Source organism: Aotus nancymaae, unplaced genomic scaffold (assembly GCF_030222135.1).
Source record: "Aotus nancymaae isolate 86718 unplaced genomic scaffold, 86718_ANA_hifiasm-v0.15.2.pri h1tg000046l, whole genome shotgun sequence".
Lineage (NCBI taxonomy): Eukaryota > Metazoa > Chordata > Mammalia > Primates > Aotidae > Aotus > Aotus nancymaae.
Genome location: NW_026988460.1, coordinates 5,003,261 through 5,031,040, shown reverse-complemented (window position 1 = coordinate 5,031,040; position 27,780 = coordinate 5,003,261). Strand labels below are relative to the sequence as shown.

The following is a 27,780-nucleotide window of genomic DNA, read 5'->3' as shown; positions in this document are numbered from 1 at the left end:
TAAATTATTAACCAGGTTAATAAAAATAAAACAATGTTTAAAATTTTTATCTTCTCATTTTTATTATTTGTACACATAGTAATTATGGGACGATAACTGATGTGCAGAATGTAAATGTATGTGTATGTATACTAGGTAGTATTTACTTAAAGTTGACTGGAGTGTAAACTACAGAGAGAAAAAAATGATAGCATGTTATTTTCAGTATTTATATTGTGTCTTCTCCCCTCCCACTCAATTCCTTCAATTGTCTCCTAGATTAGAAATAAGTATTGTTTCTCTGAGTGTTTTTATTTGTTTGTTTGCTTTTTAGATTTTTCTCTTCCCATCATCTACCTTTCCCCATTGGGTGTTAAAGAAAATAATAAGGCATATGATTTTAATAGTCTTCAGCATTCAGATGATAGTCATTTTGAAGGAAAAGGAAGCCATATCAGGCAGAATTTACACAGCAGTGTATGGGCTTTCACCAGCGGTTGTTAGTGCTAACACCGTTTTCCCAGTTGCTGGTATTAAGGTAGCAGCAGGCCCATACTAGCAGAGCTGTGATGTCCCAAGCACAGCTGTATTTCTGCCATTCCCGCAGGTTTGTGTGCACCTGGGAGCAGCCACACCCAGTTGGTATCAGTCAACAGTGTATCATGCCATGTGTTTTTTTAATTCATGATTTCCTCTTGAAACTTCACTGAGGAGTGTTAACTGTGTGCGTTTTTTTAAATTCAGTTTTGTATGCTAGCATTCTTTAAATGTCTGCCAGAAGTTTAATTTGAATTTCTGATCCCTGAAGGCAGCTAGACAGAATCATTCTAGTTCTTCATAAATTGCCTTCTATGATTCATTGTTAACTCATAAAACATACTCATTTCTATATACTCAAATAGTTAAGGTAGTTACAGTATCGGAAAATTTTTTTTTTGCCCTATATTTAAATCATCTTTTGAGAAAGAAATGAAGAATTAGCTTGAACTCCCAGTTAAGGCATGAGCCCTGTAGCACAGAAAACATCAGAAATGAATATTTTTATCTCAAGGAGATTGAGGTAGATGGCATGGAATCTGAAACAAAAAAAAAAAGTTTCGTTTTTACTGAATACTCCCAAAGAGGGGCCCATAAATATTAGAGTGCTGTAGTTAAAAACTCACATGACTGTTTTAAATACTATTGATTTAAACCACTGGCTAGATTTTATGAATCAAAGTGTAATTTCGAAGCTTTGGCCATATTTCTCAATGCTAAAGCACTCTCTCTTGTGTGCCTTTAGCCGCTTTCCAGACATTCAACACAGGATTAAATGATAGTAGTTACAGTGATCAATAGGTTAAGACTGCTACAATCACTCTTGCCGCTAATGACCTCAGTAGTAATGGGCAATAAAGTGTGGGCTGTAATAGCCTCTCGCTGGTACTGCATGCCCTTTGATTCCTAGTATTAGTAGGGACTAGCTACATGAAAAAGTTGGACGTTGGGAATTAAGGGAGTGGATATGTAGGCTATAATTCTTAACTATTTAAAGCCTTAAAAACTGTGCTCAGATTTTTTTTTTCTTTTCTACCCCACCATAGTTTCTGGTCCATTTGAATATGTTTGTTAAAGCTTTCCATAACATCTTTTCATGATATGTTGGAACAGAAACTTTGGGGAATTCTTGGTTTTATAACATTGGTAAATGAAGCTGGAGTCCACTTTGGAGGCCCAGAGCTCACTGGTATGCAAACGTGGTTTCAGATAGTAAAAGTGAAGTTAAGACCATCAGGATATAATAGCCCACTTCTGATTATTCAGAGACTGATCAACCCGTTTGGAGGATTACTCAGGCCTCAAGCTTCCTCCCCTCCTTTGGCGGTGCCTGCTGCTGTAAAGCGTATTATTACTCATCAGCACTTGCATCAAAATGTCCAAAAGGAAAAAGAAGGGGAGACTCAAGTTCATTATCCTGTTCTGTAACACGACTGCAAAAAAAAAAAAGGAATAAATAATTGTGGGAAAAGGAGATTTAAATCACTGATTGGATGTCAGCCTTTCAAAATTGTCTGTGCAGGTATACGTCAGGCCTGTCCATGATTCCCCCTTTTATTATTGACAGTCAAGGGACAAAATTGTTTCTCCTTTAAGAAGATGCTTCAAGTTTTACCAGAGTTAAGGGGAAAAACTATTTTAGGAGACATATATAACTTCTAAAATCAATTTTATTGAGGGATAATTTACCTGAGCTCAGATAAACGCATTTTCAGTGCATAGTTGGAAGAGTTTTGACAATTGTATACAAGTGTATGAGCAGCACCCCAGTTGAGATATTTTCCTCTGCCTCCAAAAGTTCACCTGTGCCCCTTTCTGGCGTGAGGTTTCCATAGGTCTTTTAAAAATGATGACCAGGAGGTTATTTCTTTGATGATTTCTGTCCTAACTCTGTTAAGTTCATGTTCATCACCAGTTTAGATCTTACACCACCCTATTCCTGTCTGTTTTCCTGTTCATCACCATCAGAAATTTGGCTCAAGAATATTTATATTGTACATCATCCAAGAAAGGCAGAGGAAAAAAGAGACTTTAAACATGGTTCTTTTGTTTGCTTAATCATACCTCCCCGTATAATGATGCAACTCTCAAGGAAAAGTAAACTTCTATTGTGATATGCTGGCTTTAGCAGCTCAAAGGATACGGATTGGCACCCAATACATATTTAAAAATCAAAAAAGTTTTTTCTGTATGAAGACAAAGTAGACTAATTGGAATTAGTTTGTAGATAGTTAGATGTTTTGATAATGTCTTCCTGGTGTTTGCCCTAGACTGAACGCAGGTTCACTCTTCCAATCATTGGTGATACTTCGTGCTACAAAGTATCTTTTTAAAAGGATAATTTATCCATTCATATACATCTGTCCCATTTTGCATATGAAAATATTCAGACATGCCCATCTGTTTTAAATTACAGTGTATCTACATCTACACTTAAAAGGCCACTGGAATAGGAAGAATTCATAGATGACCTTCCAGAGCTGGGTTAATGAAATTTTTCAAATGTTCTAGCTAGTGTTTTCCAAACACACGAAACTTGCACACCAACATCCCCACACATGAAACATGCCCACCACAACAGTGGAGAACACTCACTGTACATGAATCTGACCTTCAGGAACCATTTTTAGTTCATCAAAATTAGTGATGCTGAGAAATCGGGACATCAGTGCATAATGACTGTGAAATTAGGAATGAGAGCTCGCTATGCAAATGACAGGACAAATCATGTGAAAAAGTCAAGATAAACTGCATATTAAGACATTATGTTACATAAAATTAATACTGCATTTCTGCCTTTTGCTTACTGCTCCCCTGAAAGATTTTTTGATTCTTTTATCTTGTGATCAGCTATTGTCTGCCAGATTTTTTTTTTTAAGTGGCACACAGGCAAAGTGCAAAACATGTTATTACCTTTTATTGTAATACATGAGATGACAGCAGATCCTTTTTAACAAAGTATATCCTTTACTGCTTCTAGCTTCTTGCTGTCACATGTTTGATTAGAAACCAAAGAAGAGTAAGATGCTTAAATATTACGGTTAAAAGATATACAGGTTTTGTCTTTTCTTTCATTGTTTTTTTCTGTCCTTATCTTTTTACGGGGGGGTGTGATTTTTCATGAAATAGTCTTCTTGCATTACGGGGACTGACAAAATGGTTCTCATGTAGTCTGCAAATTAAACACAAGTGCAGTGATTATTTTGAATAGCTAAATTACATTCTAGAAAGCTTGCAGAATTCATAGCATTGTCATTAGGTATCCGCTTGAATACAATTTGTGTAACCTTGGCCAAGACAGCCTGTCATTTTAATGTCAGTGTTTTATCTGAACAAGACATCATCCTTTCAGATACAGTGTGCAGGTTCCTTGCAGAGATGCCCATGCAGAAACGTGTTAACAGTTGCAAATATGAAATGCTATCAAGTTCATCACTGTAGCTGTTTGTCACTGAAATGTCATGGAAAGCGGCTTTTAATGGTATTGCACATAATATGAAAGAATTGAGACATCTGTATGCTGGGGGAATAAGGAAGGGTAAAAGGCATCATGCGAAGGGTCTGTGTTTAAGTTCAGAAGATGTGTCCAAGGTTCCGTTCCCCGCAAGTCTAAGCATTCATGGATTGTTCTTAAAATCACTGTCCACAGAGTGAGTGGGTCACCTGAGCTCCAACTGCAAAGGTGTTGGTTCCCATTTATCTTCTTCCCTAAAACAAAATCCAAGTTTGGGTTAACTTGCCACAGATTGTTTTGATCAAAAACTCACTCTTAATAAGCAATTGAGAACTGTCTATCCTAACTCCATTTAGGGTTTATTAAGATTGTCCTTTTTGTCTGCTTCCAAGGCTGCCTGGAACCCCTGTCAGTACTGCAAGATTTTATTTTTCTTTCCTCAAAATAAACTCCATCATAGATTAACTAGGATCTGTTGCTGCATCCCCTCCAGATAAATAACACGTTGCATGGGAAATTGGTCAACTCTTTAAGCAGGCTGATGGCAGTCTGCGGCTCAACCTGGGAGGCTGCGTGCTTCTGATTTCCTGGCTTCCTATTTATCCTTCATTAACGTTCTAGGTTCCCGTGTCAGTGGCTATGATGACACCTCAAGTTATCACTCCCCAGCAAATGCAGCAGATCCTCCAGCAACAAGTGCTGAGCCCTCAGCAGCTCCAGGTTCTCCTCCAGCAGCAGCAGGCCCTCATGCTTCAACAGGTAATTGTCCTTCCTCGGCCTCCAGCCTGTCTCCCCCAGAACCTAGGGCCCCCATCGCTCCATTCACAGTGTCCCCTCCACCAGAGCAGCTCCTTTGCCCAGTGAAGAGTAAGTAGAGCGGCGTGGGCGGGGCAGGACACAGACTAGTCCCTGAATAATTGATGAGCTTCTGCATGCCTGAAAGAGAGAAGCCCTGCCACAGTGACTAGGCTTTGGGCCTGGAGAGTACCTGATGGACTGAAATCAGCGCTGTAATGGACTTGGTAGCAGTAAGATCTTTTAGGCTTAGATGGCTTTACACTCTTTTATTTGGTAAGCCCAGAGTCTCCTTAAATGGTATGAATCAAAGCAAAATGAGGAGCACATTGGGAGTGGGTTTAAATATGACAGCTCTTGAAGTCCCCATTTCAGCTCAGAAGCTTACTGATTTTTTTTTTTCTTTAAACATAAAGAAGCATTTTGGAGTTTGCTAATTTTAAGGTCCAGAGTTGATTTTACTTCTTCCACGTACGATGTTGCTGTAATGAACTTCTGGTTGTCATTGCACCATGGGGACCTAATATTCAGACTTCACAGCCACCTGAACCAAATAGATGAGACTCGGAACTACAGCGGTGGGAGTCACTGGCCTGGGGTGGTGGGGACAGGATGCAGCGGAAGCTCCCAGGGCTGTCCCTGCATACACTGAATAACACTGCATAGTGCCCAGCCCTGTCATTTAGAAAGCATGCAGAAGAGATTCACCAGACTCTCTCAGCAAGGGCATTTCACTTTGTTGTACAATCAAAGGTCATTCCTTGCCTTATTTTAATTAGTTTGTGTAGAAAATGGTATGTTTTTCATCAGTTCATTTTGGAGATTACTTTTCAAACAATAATGCCAAGAATAGTCAGTGTGCGCTGAATTTATTGTCGAGTTTCAAACTAAAGGTCAGGCCATTACAGATAAAAGGATGCTATTTTTCAAATCACAGTTTGTGTATGGCACCAAAAGGGACAGTGCATTGGCGCTACCCTCTGTTACTTACCGTCCTCTCTTTCCTTTGTAGCAGCAGCTTCAAGAGTTTTATAAAAAACAACAGGAACAGTTGCAGCTTCAACTTTTACAACAACAACATGCTGGAAAACAGCCTAAAGAGGTACCGACAATACATATTTTACTTTCAAACCACAGATCCCAGAGGACTATCTAGTGGCTATTAAACTGTCATTCATCTTTTAAATGATTGCACAACTGAGCTGACTCTATCGGTTCTCAGCTTTCAGACTGAGAGTTATTGTCCTGTTTTCGCTCAGATTTTTCTGGGTTCCATTTGCTTGCTGCCACATATTTTATAACACCACTGCACGTGTACCTGTGTGAGGATCAGGAGAGGGATCATTGACAGAGCCTTCAGGTTACTTTTTGCAACCTGGTAACAACTGAGGGCCAGGATGGAGCTGTGGGAAGTGAAGTGCTTTCAGAAAAATTTTACTTGGATGCACACTTAATTTTTTTTCCCCAGCTCAGAGAGCTTGGGTGTGTGGTGATGGCCTTTTCCATTTGAAGAATAACCCCTTGTGAGTTGGATAAACAAACAAAAAAGTTAGAACAAGATTAAACATCCACATCTTTTGTTTAACTTCTTCCTGAAAGTTGTACATAATGTGATTGCTAAAGGCATGTACCAGATAGCATGAGTTAAAGTTAGACAAGACTCCAGCTTTGGTTGTGTTTTCCTGAGGGGGCAGAAAAAAGTATATAATAGCTTCTGCATGCACCATGCTTGGTAGTGTCCATAACTTACCACGTTATGCCACACCACGAAGTTTGACAGTATTAGTCCCATAAACGGTAAGGCCTTTACAGGGAGTTACCAGTTCACCTTCTATTAAATTCTACGTGGGTGAGACTCAGTTGTGGGCGTATCTGTGTGCATGTGTGCGTTATTATGACATCTTTCTACCCATTCCAGAGTTATCCAATTTAACTTGCCTCCTCATATTTTTACAGTGGACTGAAATTTTTTTTGTTTAAGTGTTCTCCTTGGGATGACACAATTTATAATTCTATATACAGCACGTCGTCCACTTCAACAGCTTCTTCGCCAACCCTAAGCAGGTGGCCACTTTTGTTCTTTTGCAGGGCGTCCTGCCAGGTGACTCGACGTCCCTGCCTCTCATGTGAGTGAGGATCCCGGGCTGTGCTTATTTTACACACTGGGAGTGACCCAGACGTTCTCCCTTTGCCACCTCCTCCCCCGACACAAATTGGGGACGTTTTTCCATGTCCTGCCAAGTTTTCACCCTGGAGTCCTGTTGAGCAGCCCGGATGTAAACCCCTGCAGAGCAGGGGCAGTTTTGGGGTGAAAGGGAGGAGGTGTTTTAATGAAAATGCTGACACAACCTTAAGTACAGTGGCGCGCTACCGGGTGCTGCTATAATAAAAAAGGGAACAGATTAAAAAGTGTCTAAAATGTAAATCTAAAGGACTAACAGTAATTAAAATGGAAATGGCACAGGGAGGGAAGGCATGTAATTGTGAGATATCACTGTGCAGAAGGCTCTCAGCTTTGTTTTGCTGGCTGTTTTTCTAATTCAGCAGGGCTTACTCATCAGTGGCAGTTCAATGCGCGTTAATGACTCTGGGATTGCAGGCATCACTCTGGACAAAGAAATGATTATTGTGCGGTCAAAAGAAGTTCAAAGACAAGAAGGGAATTTCAGTTTTTTCCTTAGAGATCCACATTCAAGAGCATATAAATTAAGCCAAATGTTAAAAACCACAGTCTGAAAGCTGACTTCAAAGTCACAACTCTCTAATTAATGAACTGCGAGCTTCAGTTTGGACAAGTTGTGGTTTGATGCGCCCATAAATCAACATGACAGGCCTGTTTCACAGTCTCAGACAGTGCTTGTCATTGAGTCACATCAGATGTAAACACAGCAGAAAAAAGAAGGGGTATGAAGGAGGTGCAATTGATCAACAGAATTGGTAAAAACCCACTTTTGAAGCACATTATGCATGATCACAGGAAATGGTTACAGCCTCAAGAGGTTTCCCCTTCTGCTGTTGCTTTTTTGAATCAGATTGCTAACAGCCTTCAAAAGGGAGAATAAGAATTATGGAGTTTCTCCCCTGTGGCTTGCAGGCAATAACCCCCTGTTGTTATTTTGTGCTTCTTTCTTTTCAAAGGCATCAAAATTTAGTTTTTTAAAGATCTTTAACTCTATATTTGAAGACAAACAAAAAAGGGCTGCCACTGTCATTCTTATCAGTTACCAGGGATTGTGTTTTTCCTTTCTGTTGCCACTTCTTATTAACCTCTTATTTGGTCTGTGAGACATAGTTTGGAATGCACGTCTGCATGCTGGGAGAACATGAAAGTTCAGATGAGCGCAGAGGGCAGATAAAGAAATGTGAAGGGGAAAGTTACACAGCAGAAAGAAGGATAAAAGTTACCTCTCCCAAATTGCTGTTGTCAGAAAGGAGAGCATCCCAGAGCACAAAGATGATAGTGGTGCCTGAGTTTGGGAAGGGAGTGGAGCGGGGTCCGGGGGAAGGAGAACACTTTGTGTCCGAACAAGGAGAATGGGAGGCATTGTAGTAATAATCTTGCATCTCCAGGTCTCTAGGTTTGCTCTGTTCCGTGCTTTGTCATCTACTTCCCAGGCAATGGTGACCCGGGAGATAGGTTGCTTGGCATATCCCTTGAGGTAGGCAGACCAGTGGATGGGTCTCCTTGGATTCATGGTGCCAGTGGGTTTGTCTGAGACCCAGGGTAGCAATGGTTAGGAGATTTGTATTTTCCTGAGGTAGGGGCCAGTCTCCGGCAATTATCATGCAGGTGGTGGTCCTTTTGTGCTAAAATGAGATGGAGTCACACGGTAGCAATTTCATGATGTCGACTGGTGGTTATGATTTTAACAAGGTTTGAACTTGGATGTTGACAGATGGAGCAAGTATGTTAATTTACTGAGGCCCCAGTCACTAGTGGCTCATAATTTTGTATTGTCAGGCTCCCCACACTCCCCATTTTTTTTCCTGTTTTGATTACCTCTGCATGAGACACCTGATCTTTGGCCAGAACGATGTACCTTTGCTCTTTTTTTTCCTCCCCTTCTAAAGTTCCTTGAGATGTTTCCTTGGGAAAGTTTGGCTCCATACTGGGTTGGACCAAGACAGGACCTTCCTTAAGAAGGTAAATGCTCTTAGGTAGGGATATGGGGAGGAAGAGGATGTAGCCCCAATACAGGTATTGAAGTGACTGCTCATGATTATTGGGCAGAAGTGGTGTGAAAAATAGCAGAATTCATTTTAAAATGAGCTACAAAAAAATAAATAAATAAAAAGATTCCATCCTGTGCGGGTGAGGTAGGCTAAGTTGATTGTTTTAAAAGGGCCGTTTGTCCGGGCAGTTATGACAGTTTATGTTAGGCAGTAGGGAGTAGCCGAAGAAAGGAAAACAGACCTTTGACTGCAGCTCTAGGGAGGGGATCCGAAACTCAAGGTTTATCAGGGCATTTTAGCATTTTAACACTGACTACTGACCTGCCGAGGGGACTGCATGGAGACCTTTTTTGTATGCATTCAATTGTGAGAAGTAAACAAATGGACCCGTATCCTGTGTTTGGTAACTGGGTGGGGAGCGCAGTTTGGCAACCAGTGTTGCTTTTAAATTCTTTCTTTGGACAATGGGCCTTGTATACTTTTATATCCTGGCTTTTCAAACGTAGACAGCTTTCATGAGCTTTTCCTAGGGATGGCCACAGAGACAACAGAAAAAGCATCAGTCATTTTATATAAATACAGAATTTTTAAACATTTCAGTTACAGTAAGGCAGGAAACACCCTCCCCAACCTCCAGCTATACCACCCCCCCTTTATATTCTGCTTTCAGAAGAGCTAATTCCCTGATCTTGTATTGTGTCAATGTTGTTTTTTTCTCTTCCTTCCCTTTTTTTTTGTAATGTTGTGAGTTAATATCTGTTGAAGAAGTGAAAAAATCATTTTGACGTGAATATAACTATCATTGGGTTTTACATTAGTGTGATAACTTGGGAAGGGGTGAAAACAATTGGATCATTTTATGCATGCTGTTCTTAAAATGAAAACACTGGCTTTTCATTTAAATTTATTTAAATTTTTGTTGTTAGTGGTATAGAATTTGTTTTTTGGAGTGAAACTCAATTAACTTTCTCAGTGGCATGGTAGTAAGTCTGAAATTGGTTGCTAATATGAGAATGATGGTTTTTACTGTAAAATAAACTACATGAAGACCGAAAGGAAACCACCATTTTTCTCTTTCTTTGAACTTTGCATCAGAAGGTCTTGATATACATACCATTTTATGGATGTATCAGATCAAGGTCATGTGTTAGGTTAAGTGAATGCAGTTGTTTGTAAAGTATAGTTATTAGCCAGAATGTGCAATCTCTGAAAGGGCTTGGATAGTTCTTTTAGTTGTAAACGTCTCTCTGATCTTTTGATTCATATTTAGAATTAGGAACACTGATCTTGTTCTTTTCTTGAAGAATGTTTTTTTTGTTTGTTTGTTTTTGCTACAGTTTAGGAAGGGTTAATTTTCCTTTTATAATTGTTAGCCATAATGTGGCTAAGACCTCCACCTTGATATGATTCCTAGCAGATTAAGGATATTAGATAATTTCCTTCTATTTATTGTACTACTGCACTGTATTATCTTTCTATCACTCAGATAATTACTGAGGAAATCTACATTAATTTTTTTGGCTGAAGCAAGGCCTGCTAAACACAGGAATGATGTATTGATGTTTTACACAACAAAAGTCTTCCTCCTGTCATTGTGCAATCAACAAAAAGATATTTATCATGTCGTAAAGCCCCTTCTTTTCAAGAACAAAGCAGGTGGGGGAAGCAGGACCAGCAACCAGACCTGGGGGTTTCTGAGACTAAAGCCATGTTAAGGCATCTGAAGCTTAGACTGTCGTTCATATTAAACTCACAGTTGAGTACGATGTTGTTTGCTAAATTATGAATGTGTGTAATTAAAATCTAGTGGCTGTTTCTATGAAAGATTTACAATGTTATTTCATCGTTTGTCATGGCTAATTAACAATATTAGATGAAGTTTTTCTTCTTCAAAGGTCTGATTTTTTCTCATTTATTTATGTCAGAAGTGATAAACAGAGTAGTTAAAAGCTTCTGCCCGTGCAGGCAGGGAGGGAGGCAACTTGTTCTTTTACACCTCAAAGGTTCAGGGTTCAAACCCCTTCAGACCAGAATGATGCAGTCTTCTCTCTAGTGTGCATAATTAAAAATTTCAAAGTCTAAAAGTTCACATCTTGATGACAAAACTCAGGCCTTTCAAACTGTGGGGAGAGCTGGCTTGATTGACGAATTATTTATTTATGGGAGCGGGCAGTAGGAAGGTAACACTCACCCCCTCACCCCTCTTCAGAGGAGGTATGTTCTGTCCCTTTTAAACCTTGACACGGAGCCCTCCACTGAGCTCCAGTGACTGTTCTCAGCATTTGACTATGATAGTGGGTTTTGAAGTGTCCATACTTTTAACCTTCCTTGGGAAGTGGCCATCTCATTTTTTTCTTCCTGATTTCTTACAGCAACAGCAGGTGGCTACCCAGCAGTTGGCTTTTCAGCAGCAGCTTTTACAGATGCAGCAGTTACAGCAGCAGCACCTCCTGTCTTTGCAGCGCCAAGGCCTTCTGACAATTCAGCCCGGGCAGCCTGCCCTTCCCCTTCAACCTCTTGCTCAAGGTATGTGTTGATTATATAGAAGGCATAGCTCTGAGAAGACTTTGGGTGGAGGTGGTGGGCTGTCTCTTGGTATATTTGTTAAGGACGTTGTCCATCAAAACATGCAGATAGCCTCTTTTAAGAAAAGTGGAGTGGGATAATGATGGACCCATGTAGAAGGCAAAATGCTTGTTGATGGCAAAATAAAGTCTTAGGGTGGTCTGAAGGCTTAGCTGCCGCAGAGCAGTTCCACTGTTGGACATTCTTGGAGTAAGGGAATGAGACACTACTTTGCGCTTATTGAGCATTTTAATGGACTCTTGCAGTGTTTCTCTTTGGAACCACAAAGGAATTTCCCTGAAGGCTTTTATTATTCATTTAAGACATTTTTTTTTTTTACCATGTAACGTGTGCTATTTTAAATCTTAGCAAATGCCATGTTTTAATATCTAGGGATAAATTCAGGTTTATTTTTCTGTAAATGATTAAAATCAACCACTTTCTGTTATAAAAGCCAAGGTTGTTTTTTGTTTAGTTTCCTTTTTTTTTCTTTTGGCATTCATCTGTTGATTTTCGAGCAAGTTAGTTTTACACTCATCAGAACAGGTACCATTTCCATCTCCAGTTCTTCAACCTCTGAGATTTCTTGAAAAGTAAGATTTTATACATTTAATGAATTTCTTTTGAAAAGCCCACTGACATTTTATCCCAAGGGTGATGGACATCAGAAACAAATGGGAACTCTAGGTGTTTTTAGGACATCGTCTTGGTTTAAGCAACTCTGACTTTCACATATGTGATGTGAAAACAGATGGATTATTCAGAACTAGGAAGGAAGGTGGGAGGGAAGGAGGAAGGGATGTCAAGAGGGAGGGAGGGCGGCCAGCCTGGAAGGAAGGAAAGAGAAAGTAGAAAGTGCCATGCCTGTGTTTTGAAGCGCAGTTCCCGCATCCATGCGTGGTAGAGCAGAGTTGACTTGCCTCCTCAAGGCCGGAAGTTCTTTGAACTCTAGTAAGTTTGGATGTTGGTTTATATGTGCCTTAAAGGCTAGTAGCTAAAGCCATTGGTATCTTGGATTCAGTTGCCTTCTGAAGAAGGTTAAAAATGTGGAACCTCCTTCTGTTGCTTAAGGCATGGTCATTTGTTTGGTAACTTCTGGGGTCAAGTGAAGTCAGGGAAGCATGTCTGCATTTGAATCTTTTCTCTTGAGTCAACCACACCCAACTTCTTTCCCTTATGAGTCTGTTTTCGTTTTTAATATTGAGACTGGGGCTTTTTCCTCTTAACTTCTCTCTTGCCCCTCCACTCCTTTCTGCCATGACTGCTCAGTACATACTCAGCATCTCCATTGTCAAAACAGAAGATGTCGTAACCGAGCAATACAAGGAGAAAAGAAGGAGTATATATATGTACATCAGCTAATGCATTTTTGTGCTTGCAGAATGTCATAGCATGCGTTAATTACACCTTTGGGTTTATTGCTGGAAACATGGCAGGCTAGTCTGACACACCTACTGGACCCAAGCTCCAACCTCTCTCATCTTTTCCCACCACTCCTTTACTGTTAAGTTTGCTCACTAAGGTTCATTGTTATAGTACATCAGTTAAGCTGTCCAAAAGAGGGCAATTGGGCAGTGACAAGACAAGCTCATGTGTAATGTGAAAGAAATGAATGTGGTGATGCATGAAGTGTAATCTCTGCAGTAACATATCAGAGACACTGGTAGGTAATTCACTAGTCATGGCATTGATTGATAGGCTTAGCAGTCTGCTATAACTATTAGCCCCTGCAACATTAGGAAGAAGCATATTTGAAATCTAAGGGGTGCCTCTATGTGCGCCTGAGATGGCATAAATGTAAACATAAATATTTTTGGTGTCAGGTTCTTGCGGTAAAGTGAAGTACCAGTGTTATTTCCATCTCTCTGAATCAGGAGGTTGGTTTTGTTCCCCAACTCCCTCACCCAAAGTAGCTGGAGAATTCAGTCATGTTGGACTAGAACACAGTTTTTTTTTATCAGAGAGATGATGGCTTAAAACTGATGTCATTATGAGGTTTAAATCAACTTTCTGCTTGCTTGAACATGGTCACCTGGGTATGGATGTACAAGGACAAAAGAAGGTTGATCAACTCTGTTTGTCTTTGAGCCACAGATACCTGGGGTTGTAAAATTGAGTTCCATGAACAGTAATCTGTCATCTGTCCCCACAACATACATTTTTTAAACCTGTGCCTGCATTTTCTTTTATAATGAAGGGGCCAGTTGTCTTGGAAAAAGAAACCTTGCAAGGCATGGGGGTTATCTGTTAAAGATACTGGTAATGCCCACTTCATAATGAAATCATCAAGATTATTTTACATACCTGTTCATGGCTTTGCCAAGTTAACCTTAAACATGAAAGTGTCAAGTATAGGAATAGATAGATAATTAATATTTTGAAGACCTTTTTTTTTCCTGAAGGTTTTATAATATGAAATGGAGGGATATTTTCTGTTGTTTTTAAGGTTATTATAGGGTCTTCTCTCTGTTTTACATAATTGGCATATCTGCTTTTCACCTTGGTCTCATTAATCATCTGATCCTCCCTAGCACCAGTAATTTCATATAGAAATATTCTTTCAGTCTCATTCTGACCTTTTAATTTTTAAAATGTAAACTCTAGGTAGCAGAAATTACATGCTTGGTTATGTACCTGCTAATGGATTTAACTTTGTACTATTATTCTTAGTCTTCCATTTTGGAAGAAATACATACTTTCTGGAAATTTGATATCCATTTAGTATGATGAGTGACTAGGTTACCTTTTATCTGTCTAACATGAGATTTTAGCTGTCAAATAAGAACACCCTTTGGTAGGTGTAGGTAGTGTTCATTGAACTAACGGTTTAACATCCTTAACAATGTATGGCATTGATGGAGGAGAGCGATTTGACCACCTCTGTGTTAAGTGTGATGAGAACGTTCTTAAAAGTAATTATCACATTGCAGTTTGACCCAGAAGTATTGCTGTTGTCACTTAATGAGTTACTATTTTTATTTACCATTTTTCTCTATGGATAAGGAAACTGATGTGCCAGCCCATTGGAATAGATGGCGAGTAGAGTAACATTAATGCACCCTGTAGGTATAACAAGTGGTGAATACATTTGTCTTTGTCTTTATTTGCTGGATAAACAGTTTACTTTTAAAACAGTATCGAAGTTCTGCTTTTCTTCGAGAGAGAGTAGGAGTTAACAGAGTTCTCAGAACCCTGTGCTCGTCTTCCCGTCTCCCATGCAGCTGACCCAGAAATCAATTAGTTTGAGTTGAAAAAAAGGTGGCTTGTTCTTTTCATGTGTTTACTCTCTAGAAAATAAAAATAGGTGTTGACTTGTGTGGTTTTATATCAATATGCTATCATCAGCAGACAAGCCTATTAACTATTGTTTCCATTGAGTAAACAGTGGTCTGAGGGTCACCCGTGTTCACAGGTAATTGTTGGTGTGCAGACAGCAGTGGCAGGCCTGCTAGCTACAGATGCATCCCACCTGTCACTTGGAAAGGTGTTTGAAAATAATAGCCCAGATGCAGCAAAACCGGACATGGGATTGTGGAGTGACCTTTCCCTTTGTTTAATTTGCCTCCGAGGTTTAATTTCAGGGGACAAGTAATAATTGAATATGCCTAATAACTAAATGCTCATTTGGGACAAAATCCATCAAAATGTAATTGGCATTTGATTTTTATGAAGGGAGAAGAAAACTGTTGAGGATGCCTTCTAAGAATATCTGACCACTTAATGTATCATTTGAAGCCTCCTTTATAATATATATTAATTGCAAATACTTGAGCATTTGAACATTTTCGTGGAGAACCGTTAGGAGAGACCAACTGTTTTTTGTTAACGCTCCCCTCAGAAAGGCGGGGAAGGTTATTGGTCTGCTGTGCAATAATTTACTCCTCTTTGATATGCAAACGATCCACGGTGAATATAAAAAAATCCTATCAGACTCATTTCACAGTTCTTAACCACTCGGATTCTCTGGAGTCCATCGCCTCATTAGACCAGTGCTCTCCAATGCTAGCATAATTAAAATCTTTAACAGTTTAGCAAAGTAAAGATGTTTGGCTGATCACGTTGAGATGATTATCTATCCATTGTATTCTAAATGACAAAAATAAATTAAATTTAGACCTTGGCATTTTTTATTATGTGTTTCAAATGAATATAATGCACACAGCCTCCTTTTTTAATTCAATACCTTAGGTTTGGTAAGAAACATGCCTGTTTCGGCTGCTGCTGTATAGTCAGAAAATGGCAGGCTTTCTGGGTTGGCTGTGTTACAGTTGATCGAAACAATGAACTGCAATCCAGAGGTCCACTTCTCATGTGGTATTGCCTTATGATGTTCAGAGCTTATGGTTTCTTTTCAGTGTTCCCCTAAAGGAAGTTAGTGTTTGTTGTTGTTAGTTGGCATCTAGAATATTTTTCTTCTGTGCATGTATCGGCTAGAATATGCATCAAGGTGGGATTTGGAAATCCTGAGCTGCAAGAGGCATGCCACCAGGATAAAGACGAAGAGGCCCACAGTTGTGACATTGGCATACTGATTGTGTCTCTTCTTGGGGGAAAATGCTGTATTCACTCCTTAAAAGGCCCATGTCCATTTTGATCCACTTTAAAAAAACAAGAGAACTTTATTACTCCAAGTTTATTTTACGTTTTCATTTTATTCTGCAATGGTTCATTACCATTGATCTAAGAAATGACAGTAATAATAGTGTTACTTGTATAAAAAGTTACACAGTTTTTCAGTAGACACATCCATCAATTAAGCATGTGGTACTCGAAACCAAAATTAATGAGGAAGATAGGTGTGTTAATGAAATAATCATAGTATAATCAATTTGACTGTTAAAAGTTGAAAAGCATTTCAGGAAGACGATATGAATTCATAATTTATGTCTAAAAGTGATTAATAAAAACTATATTTAATAACAAAGCTATTTGTCATCATTTAAGACTTAAGCACAAAAATTATTCACTTTGTAGTTCATATTGTCATAATAGTATAGTTGAACTAATTTATTTTGAGCCCTTCTTTGTGTTTAAAACTAAGGTAACATCGATCTACTTTTTGTCAAAAAATTGAGAAATAGCACTTCGGATGGTTAGAGGCATATTATTGTGGCAAAGCAACTGTGTTTTGAATCCTTCTCACCTGAATCTTTTATGTGCAAAGAGGGCAGCTTCCACTCAGTTGCTCAGTAGGAGGACACACTTTTTACTACCGCATCTGCCTGAGTTGGGAGGGAAAAAAAAACTGCACACACCAGAAAACCCCCCTAACACTAGGCTTTGTTTACTGACTCTTTGATTTAATTACTGTTTGAAGAGGACGGAATTAGCTGTTAATTGATTTAATTATCCAATTTGTTTGTTTCAGGCATGATTCCAACAGAACTGCAGCAGCTCTGGAAAGAAGTGACGAGTGCTCATACTGCAGAAGAAACCACAGGCAACAATCACAGCAGTTTGGATCTGACCACGACATGTGTCTCCTCCTCTGCACCTTCCAAGACCTCTTTAATAATGAACCCACATGCCTCTACCAACGGACAGCTCTCAGTCCACACTCCCAAAAGGGAAAGGTAGGAACCAGCCACTGAGATGGGTCCAAAACTGCCTTTCACATGAGAGGGGTGGGTGGCCCTGCCTCGCTATATCTCAGTGATCCCTAATTGGATCCATGTGACTTGAATGTGCATATAATTACTGAAGAATGTATTCAGCATGGTTTGGGTGTGAAGCATCTAATTATTTTCACCTTTTCAACATGGAATTAGCACTTATGTAGATCTACTCTCAGCTTAGGAACCCGGGCAGAAGTCGTGTAGTTTCTCATTGGATGGGTTGGATTTCCAGGCTTCCAGACCTATTCCTTCTGCCAAGTGCTCACTCCGTACAAGCTGAATTCCTTGGCTGGAAGTGCCTTCTAAGGGAATAGTAGTGTCTGCTGTGGGCAATTTTGAATTATGGTTTGAGAAAACATAGAACTTATGTTACTCTACATTGCTCCCCTTGAAGGCTGGGCGCCCATGTTTTTCATCATTGTGCCCCGGAGCACATGGTCTTTTCCGTATGTATTCTGTGTGAAGGTTTGGAGGATGGAGAGACAGAAGAGGTAGTGGTGTTGGCAGCGGGTGGAGGAGGGGGTCTGTTGTATATACTCACATAAACAGACGCAGCACACTTTCTCTTCATGGTGGGGTATAGTGTAGCATTGTCTCAGCAGCTGTATTCCTATTGAGAAGTTAAGACATTTTATTTTTGAATTGTCCTGGGCTTTACATGAGTGTTACTTGAAGCTGAGCTTGTCTTACAGATCTGGAATAGGTTATGTTGGCATGCAGTTCTAAGAAAATAAAGGTGTTAATTCATGTTATTATGTCTTAGTACCCAGAAGCATTAATGCTACTGTTTTCAGTGTTTTTCAAGAGTAGAAAATACAGTTCCTAAAATTGAAAACTTTTTTTGAGTTTACTGTCTCTAAACTGTTTTCTATATATTTCATATGCAGAGCTTCCACACACAAAAATGCCATTTCTAGCAGGAAAGAGCAAATTCTCTATTGTGTTTTTTAATCAAAATGACTCGGGGAAAAAATTTAAATTATATATTTCAGTTATAGAGTTACAAATATAATCTCTTATATTTCTCAAAATATTGAGCATTAAGAAGCCTGCTGGTTTAATTAGATGTATATCTTTATACCAGAAAAATATTATCTGAAAACACACACACACACACACACACACACACACACACCCACCCCATATTCAAGCATAAAACCATGAGTAGTGATTATCAGAGACGAGGATAATATATAGGTGCTTTAACTAAAAGTTTCAACTATCTTTCCAAGATCATTTTGGAATTTCTGAGGCAGACACCTAAGAACTAACAGAGGCATTAAGCATATTGGTTTAGAAGAGTTTGAAGAATAGAAGGGTGGACACTGAATCAGTTTGGAGCCATTGGGTGAGATGTGGCTTGTGTTGTTTCCAGCGAGGATAGATACGTATGTCTGGAAGCCAGTCTTAGCTCTTGCTTTACAGTCTCTTATAATGTCCTTTTTTTTTCTTTCCAAGAAAGTAAACCTTAGATAGCATTAAAGAAAAGGTTCTAGGCTGTTGTCCTTTGCTGTACTTGGTTTTGATGTCTTAAGGTTGATGCGTCCATTTACTGCAGAGCGATTGAATTACATCTTTATCCATAGGCAGAGCAGGAGGCCATACACTGAAAAATGCCGACTGATGCACTTAAGGTATTTGTTGCAGTCTCGTCGGCCATTGTGGAGCCTGCACAGATTTCCTGTGACATAGAAAACTCTTCTTGTTTAGATGCACTGCGCTCAGTTTCATTTTCTAAAAGGTTCTATATCTGCAGTCAGGTGATAGATTAGCAAGGAGGCAAGTGGGAGAAGAATAGCCTTTTTCATGTCTTAAGGCACATTTGAAAGTAAATGGATCTAAGAGACAGTCTAATTCCAGGAAACTAAGTTTGTTTGAATTTTTTTTTATAGTCCTTATTTGTCTGCACAAAAGTTGTGCTTAATCTTCATTATACTACACACCAGAATTAGAATATGGATCAGAAAAGAATTCAGATTTTAATGAGCCTTAATCTGGTTGTAAAAGCGGGCTGAGTTTTCCAGTTGTACATGCAAAAAAGAAGCAACTATGAAATTGTATGTCACTACTTAATCTCTTGAATCTCTCAGTTTATATTATCTGGTAGGTTCCTAGATGTGGCTAGATTAAAAGAAAAATTCTAGTCAGCACATTTTAACTGAATGTAGCTAACAAGACAAATGAGCACCTTCAGTTAAAGATAATTCAGAAGTTTTAAGCTTATAGAATTGAAAACTCAATTAGGCCTGGTGCAGTGGTTCATGCCGGTAATCTCAGGACTTTGCAAAGTCGAAGCAAAAGGATTGCTTCAGGCCAGGAGTTCAAGACTAGCCTGGACAACATAGAGGAACCCCAATTTCTATTAAACATATTTTAAAAAAATTAGCCTGATGTGGTGGCATGTACCTGGAGTCCCAGTTACTCGAGAGGCTGAGGTGGGAGGATCATTTGAGTTCAGGAGTTTGAGGCTGCAGTGGGCCGTGATCACACCATTGCACTCCAGCCTGGGCAACACAGCAAGATCCTGTTGCTTAAAAAAAAAAAAAAAGCAATTTTTAGTTAGCCAGCTTTGTATACATATAAACACTTCAAATGAATATTATGTAGCATTATCTTACTAGGCTTAATTTAAAAATCACGTATGATATCCAGTTAAATACCAAAACAAAAACAAACAAACAAAAAAACCTGTCACTATAAAGCTGTGGTCTCACTGTCCACTGATCTACCAGTTGTCTCAGGAGTTTCTTGTCACTGCCTGTGATAAGGTTTCTCTCTTACTCACCAGTTCATTTGTGAAATATATGTCCTTTCAAGCTCTTCTTTGACTTCTGTGTAATATTCTTTTCTCTCCATACTGATGGGCAAGAAAGAGTGTCTGCCACACTGAATTACCGTCTAGCCCCATGACCTTGATCTTGGGTTAGCACCTTTAAGATTTCTTTCTGACATGATCTGGGGGTGCTTGATGGGAACATTTGTTGGATAAAGGTAGCATTGTGAGAGTTTTTGTTTGTTTTCAAGGTAGCGAGATGGCTAATGATCTCAGCTGAGTCACGTATTTATTTCCATGCCATTTGGAAAACTCCTTCTCCCCTACTTTTGCCCCCGTGCATTTCTGGCTCCTGTAAGCAGCCACTGCAGTAGCAGCAGCTCTGGGGTTTGGTGAGCTGCAATCTGTTAAGGAGATAAATAATGTGCTTGGCACGACACTCCTACTCTCCTCTTTAATTTGTCTTACACAAGGAAAATTATAATTAAATCATTCAGGGTAAACCCTTGAGTGTAGAGAAGGGAAAAAACACACTTTGGTAAAGATTGCCAATAGAAACCCACTTCCCTGTAGTGCAGGGTAGGGACATTTATCAATATGCAGCACTATTACGGGAGGAGCGGCCCATGTGATTTGTGAGGCGGATGCCAACGTTCAAATCAAGGCTTGTTAAGATCCTGTCCCTGTGTAATCATGGACATTCAGCATCATTAGAATTCAGTACTGGCACCGTGCCTCATGCTTTGATTTTCTCCCGACAATTTAATAATGTTTATTGTGCTGATTATATATAAATTCATTGGTGCAATAAACATGCTTCTGTTGTCAGTGCCTGAGAAAAATGTGGTGGGGATCAAGTTCAATGGCAGCAGCTAAAGGAGCTGCAAGAATAAGCAGGTGCATTCAAGCCTCTTGCTGTCATTTGATTCCATAGGAACAGGGAGTCTCAACTTCTTAGGGAAATAGATAAAACTCAGGCCTGGATAACTATAAATGTAAAGAGACCGTCTTGTTTCCCTGTCTGATTGTCTCACATTAGGAAATTCCAAGTTTTGGTGTGGGTAAACAGAATCAACAGAATGCAAATGAAACATTTATTAAAATGCTAAATTTAGTAAAGCCCTTTGAGCTTCTTGGATCAAAGCAGCTATGTAAATACAAATAGCAATTACTACTTAAGTAATTGCCTGAATTAAAATTTGAAATATCACATTACATTATGATGCACTAGGGAAAGGGACGGGAACTCGCATTTAATCAGTTCCATCTCTGTGCCAAGCGCTGGCTAGACTCTTGCTTATGGAGTGATGTCTCACTTTATCCACATGCTCACTTGGGAAGCAGTAAGGATTATTATACCCATTTTACAGATGAGGAGATCAAATAATAGAAATTAAATAACCCAGGGCCATAGAATTGGTTAGTGGCATATCCAAGATCCAAATTCAGGTCTGTTTTTTAGTCTGTAAAATAGTACTTAAAAGTTTTTATTCAGCTTAGAAGTGAATACTAAATTATGATAAAATCAGTGTCCCTAAAAGAAATTTTAAACTTAATCGAAATCAATTAGACAAAACATTTATTAACTTAACCTACTGTGTACAAATCACTGCATTTAAAGGAAAATACCAGAATTTTTTGTTTTATGCTTTTATGGTATATATTCTTATTTACTAGGCCTTTCATGAAGCGGGGTAAGTGAGATTTAAGATATAAATCATTTTGGTCTGAAACAGCACATAAAGAACAAAAATGAACCTTCTGTGGGATCTGCACACAGGCAGATCTAAAACAAGCTTCTTTCCTTTAATGTATCCCTACTTTTCCCCCTGCCTTCTAAATCCTGTGTTTCCTCAATGAACACATCATATGCTTTTTATTCCATTTCAGTTGTCCTCTATAGTCCAAGTCAGAAATATTCCCTTTTTTTCTGATCCCAGCTTATTTGCTTTCAGTTCAGCCACCATCATTAGATGTTTTATAACTTGGGTATTTCTCGGATTCATAGCTGTTCTAAATATTTGTTCCAAGGTGTCCTTAAGCATTTGGTCAAAGATCTTTCTTTAAACCCTGTTCAGATAGTGGTTGGGCAGCTTCTGCTCTTTTGGGGGCATCATATTATTCTCAGAAACAGGGGACCCACACTGGGCCCTTTTCTCTATGAGGTCTAAGCTGCCTTCTGTCCAGTCATGATCTTCCTTGCCTCGTTCTCATCATTTATTGACGGAGCCCCATATATTCCAGTTGCTTGCATTTTCTCTGCTCCACGGTTGGCAGTTGCCGTCACATAACCCCTGAAGGTTTCTGCCTGGCTAGTGTACTTATAGACCGTTTCACTTGATACGCGGTCTCTGTTTTTGATTTGTGGCCTCTTGACATATTGCCATGTATTTGACTATGTAACAATAACATTTGCGTTTACAGGCCTTGTTATTTTCAAAAGGCAAGGAACTTTGAAATATGGACATGCCTAGTGTTGCATTTTTTTTTTCTTTTCTAAACTAAATTCTGTGTTCATGAATAAATGTCAGTGCTCTTGCTAAAATTCTAGAAGTTAGTTTTCAGAACTGTTCCAGATACACAAGCCTTTAACTGTTGCGTGTTCTCATACTGATATGTAGGGCTTACTGAACCAGAAATTTAAACAGTAAACTCTAGCTCCCATTATTTTGAATGGTTTTTCCTCATTCAAGTTTTTTTTTTTTTTTTCAAAAATCAGAGGACAATTTGTATTTATTTCAATTTGAAGTACTGAGCCAAGCTAGTTATTTTAAATCTTTCTTTCCCATTAGAACATTTTGGAGAACCTGTGGTCACATTGCCCCAAATTGTTTTCAAAATTGTTCCTGCTGTTTCCTGCCAACATGAGTTAAGCCATTTAAACAATCTATAACACTATCTAGCCTACTGCTTTCTCTCGTAGATAAAGTTTTATTGGGACACTGTTACATTCGTTTACATACTGTCTATGTAGGGCTACTTTGACATGGCAATGGCAAGCTTGAGTAGTGGCAGCAGAAACCATATGGCCCAGAAAAACTGAAATATGTACTATCTGACCAATTACAAAAACAGTTTGCTGGCTCCTGACCTTCCACCATTACCCTGGTGTTTCTCAGATTCCCTGATGATATTCTCATAGGGTGTTTGTGAAACACACAGCTTCCTAGGCCTTTCTCCTGAAACCTGGACTCTCTTAGTCTGAGCTGGGGGTGAAGGAATTTGCATTTGCCCTACATACCCTCCAGTCTTGCTTACTCAGAGGCTGCAGACCAGCAGTGCTGTTATGACCTGGAAACTTGTTAGAAACTCAGTCTCTGCCCCTGCCGGCCTGACCTGCATCAGGATCTGCATTGCAACCAGAGCCTCAGGGGTTTGGAATGCATGTTCACCTTTGAGAAGCAGTGAAAGCAGAGTGTTTATCACTGAGATTTTGACACTGTTAGAAAGAACAGAATTTTTCTCCAGAAACTTGATTAACATCCCAGACAGGTTCAGTCCTCAAAACTAGTGGCTTGCCATTTTTTTGTGAGCTAACAGTAGAAATCATATGACTGAATGGACCAGACCCCATTTGCTTCCTTTCCATAGGAGCTACCACAAGACCTTGACTTGAGATTCACTCCTTTGCTCTGTGATCAAGGGCAAGCGACACAACTTTAAGGTTTTGTTTTGCTCTTGTCAGGGATAAAAGGACTGGCCGGGCACGGTGGCTCACGCCTGTAATCCCAGCACTTTGGGAGGCCAGGTTGGGCAGATCATGAAGTCAAGAGATGGAGACCATTCTGGCCAACATGGTGAAACCGTGTTAAACCGTTGTACTAAAAATACAAAAACTAGCTGGGCGTGGTGGCACGTGCCTGTAGTCCTAGCTACTTGGGAGGCTGAGGCAGGAGAATCGCTTGAACCAGGGAGGTGGAGGTTGCAGTGAGCCAAGATCATGCCACTGTACTCCAGCCTGGGCAACAGAGTGAGACTCCATCTCAAAAAAGGATAAAAGACCTGATATGTGATGGTGATGATGTGAATGCAGCTGACATTTATGTAACTCTTACTTTGTGTCAGACACAACACTCAACAGACTTGACATAGGGCTTGGTACTTTACTGATTTTCCCATTTAATCCTCATAGTAACCTTACGAGGTATTCTCCTCTTTGTACAGATGGTGCATCTGGGGCCCAGAATGATGTTATCACTTGCACACGTCACGTAGCTAGTTAGTGACTATGCAGGGACTGGACCCAAGATCTCCCTGACCCTCAAGGGCTTGCAGTGACTACCATATTCTGGTGGCTCCCCGGTGGGCTGCCCCCCAGACCCCCTTAACTACAGCTCAGGCTTTGGATGAGAATTAGACTTGAGAGTGGGTTAAGCGCTGGATCAAGTCCAGGTGGTAGCCTCCACTGGTTGTAGCTTGGGGCCAGACCTATCTGTTAAGCAGTAATTTGGAAGAAGCCCCCAGGAAATTCCTTGTCTCCAGTTCCCTTTGCCCCATCCCATCTTTTTACCAGGAGGGATGTCAGGAGGCTAGAAACTGGTGATGCACAGTGAAGAACAGAGAGAGCGTGCTGGGCATGTCTTGTCAGGTGTAGGGGACCAGAAGGAGGAACAGGTGTGACCATGTGCAGAGTCCTAAGATACAGGTGCTTAGTTTTGCTCCAAAGCAGACTCTTGGCAACATCACCTGTCCCATGTCTGTCTACTGGGGAGGTAACCTACTTTGGGCAAAAAACGTTCCTGCTGAGGTCAGACAGAAGCACCCTGGGGGCGAATCAGCATTTTGTACCCCAAACATACTGCTTGGTGTTTGGCAGCCATCATGCTTTGAAGAACTGTGATCTAGGTGTCTCATCGCTTAAAACCAATCGCTTTTGGGAATTAGAAGTGGGAGCAAGGATTCTCTCAGGGCAGCGTGGCATGGTGCTGTATCACTGCCTGTCATTCACATGTGCAGGGAGGGCACCGGGAGAAAATCTTTAAAATATTGGCATGCCATAAGGGAAGGGTTTATGGTTTTTTTTTTTTTTTTTTTGACTGTTCACTTTGTGAGGTGATTAAAAGAAAAAACCTCAGCCATTATTCTCTAACAGCTGTTGTGCCTTACCTCAATAAAGTGCCTTTTACCATAACACAGCATCATTAGACTCTATAAATCTCTTTCTATTTATTGTGTTTGAATGATAAATGCTTTCCAATAAAATGACATCATTGGTCTGGAGAGTGATGTTCATTTTCTGAGTTACTCTTAAATTTGGCTGATTTCAATTTTTTTTATTGGGATGTTGCGTAGTATGAACCTCAACCACAGGCGATTTTAAGTCTCATGTGCCAGATTTCCCACCCAAAACCATCTTTGGACCCCCCCATTTCTTTCACCTTGTAAGGTAGACATTCTTTTTTGATGAGCCACTGCTGCTGATACAGGTTCTCTGCCAGATTCTTTTGTTGGCACCCAGCCATTTTCCAAGTATTTGTGCTTAACTGGAAAGGCCTGTGCCCCCTCCTCCCAAATGTCCCTTAGCTTTCCTTAATATTTATTCCATACCAAGGATGTGAGGGAAAGCATGTGGCAGGAGAAGGAGGAGAACCAGCCTTTCGGGAACTCTGATGGTATTGTCCATGGTACTAGGTTTTACTCTTTACCTATAAAAAGTTGTTGTTGAAATGCACACCATTACCACTTAAATTAGACAGAAAATCTTCTTTGATGGATACTGAAACCATCCAAAAGTGCAAAGGGAAGTCAAGGGCCTTCCCTTTGAAAGGAAAAGTGGCTTGGAAAAGTACTATTCTTATATAAATGACAGCTGGGAGTCTTACACTCTTAAGCCAATACCAGAGCCGCGACCTGTGCTGGAGACTTGAGCGGATGTCGTGTTGTTCTTTTTCAGTATTTGCAAAGATGCTTTTTTGCCCTGTTATTCTGTTTTATTGCTGTGTTCGCACCAGTGTTACCCCATAGCATGGCTCCATAGGTCTATCTGAGGGAGCTACCTACCACTCTGCCGACTGGCTCACTGGGGCAATGCAAATGAGTGTGTTACATATGTACAGCATTCCTAAAGTTCTTTATTCCACACCCCTTTGTAATCAGTCAAAGCCTAAGTATATTATAAACTATATTCTCCTCATTAAAACAATAGTGGAAGCTCACAAAGGGAAATTGTTAATATGTGTTCCAGCTTGTCACTTCTGCCTGTATGAATAAAGAAGATAACCGTTCCTTTGGGAAACTATTTCGGGAATTGAGCAACAGATACGCTAGCCAGAGAATTCTCTTAACTGTAATTTTTCTTTTTGTGTGTACTCTAAAATAACATCCTGTTGGGCTCCTCAGTGCCACTGCACAGACAGAGCACTATTGCCACAACCCAGGTGGTGTTAATATGGGACAATCCCCCCGGGCACATGTCGCCAAGAGTTGTACAGCTTGTTCAGTGTCTTCGTCCATATGGCAATCTGTCCCATTCACAGGAAGGCGTCGGGGCTGCGCCGGGCGGGTACTGCGGTCAATGTAGTGTGAAGAACAGGCCTCCACTCAGGCAGCCTCTTTTGTGCAGTTTGTTGTATTGTAGATCTGAGTTATGACACACACACACACTCACATGCACTCTCTCAACTAAAAAGAGACATGAGAATAGCCTTGCTGGCTTTTCTTTTCTCCTCCATTATTTTTTGAAGCACATGGTTAACTCAGCAGGTACAATTCTGGTGTATGAAACACACTTGGTTCATAGAAAGTCAGTTAAAAACACACATCCACATGGACCTCTCTGGGTGGGTGGTTGTGTGTTAATGTAAGGACTGCCTGCTTGTACTAGGATTCTTCTAGAAATTGGTGGGTTTTGTTGTTCTCTTTCTTCCTCACCTTTTTTTTTTTTTTTTTTTTGCATTTTCCATTGTGAAAACTATTTTGATTGTTCAGTTTGGATTGTCGGCCTAATATTTTTGGCTTCTAAGTCTTAAAGTGAAAGAAGGGAAAGAGAAAAGAAAATCATTATCAGCCTCAGAAATCTGAGAGTAAAACATTGGCTGGAGGTGTGAGAAGTGCAAAGAAAGAATCAAGAAAACAGAGATTTCCCAGTGAATAGGGAGAAATATAGGGACTTTTTTAAACAGGCACTTTGGAAAATTTACCAGGAGGCAAAAAGCCTTCTCCATTTATATACCCAAGCCTTGTTCTGCTTTTGTGTAACTATTTGTGTTCTTGTTTGGTAAACAAACAGACCCCATAGCAACTGTAGCTGATGATATTTATACTACCTGTAAGACTTCCCTAAACAAATAGACAGACTTTTTATGACCTTCAAATTTCATTCCTTTTATAGTCTTCAAGGAAGTCAGTCTAATGGCAGGCTGATCTCTCTCTTTCTCTCTATTGCTTTTTTTAAAGTACTTTGAGGTATGTCTTTGAAGGAGCTTTTGTGTATTGTGTATTTTACATCTCAGCTGTGAATGTTGAGTTTTTGAAGATGTATTATAGCAGAAGGAAAGAGAAACCTGAAGTGTTTGTGCAAATGATGTGGTATTTGCTTTCAAAGGAGTGATTTTAGCAGTCTGTGGAATTCCAGGCTATACATTCAAAAAGTGAATACTCCACTGAAATCATGACCATAGACCTGAGAATCAGGCAGACATTTATGTCTGTGACTCTACTTTCATGTGTGAAATATTGACAGAAACACTGTGGTACATATGAGCCCCTATATTCAACTTACATTTTTCCATATGAGTCAGATTTATGACAAGAACAAGATGTCTCGTGTTAAAGATCAGTGTGAGAGAAAAATGGCAGTTTACTTTAATTAGAAAAAAATTGACACCAAGAACTGGAATAATCCAGTGGCGTTTGAATAAATTAGAGGACTGTACAGACAGAAATAAAAA

General features: G+C 39.8%; 1 protein-coding gene across 12 annotated transcripts in view; it reads left to right on the top strand.

The window, feature by feature from the left end:
• Positions 1-27,780, top strand: part of FOXP1 (forkhead box P1) — a 635,379-nt gene that overhangs the window by 533,765 nt on the left and 73,834 nt on the right. For 10 of the 12 annotated variants that reach the window (XM_064361903.1, XM_064361896.1, XM_064361897.1 and 7 more), the window contains 4 exons: positions 4,592-4,729; positions 5,778-5,867; positions 11,311-11,464; positions 16,872-17,076. In XM_064361903.1, the coding sequence (XP_064217973.1) occupies positions 4,592-4,729; positions 5,778-5,867; positions 11,311-11,464; positions 16,872-17,076 (587 nt within the window). The remainder of the gene's footprint in view (positions 1-4,591; positions 4,730-5,777; positions 5,868-11,310; positions 11,465-16,871; positions 17,077-27,780) is intronic. The other 2 variants (XM_064361902.1, XM_012474090.3) reach the window with 1 other exon arrangement.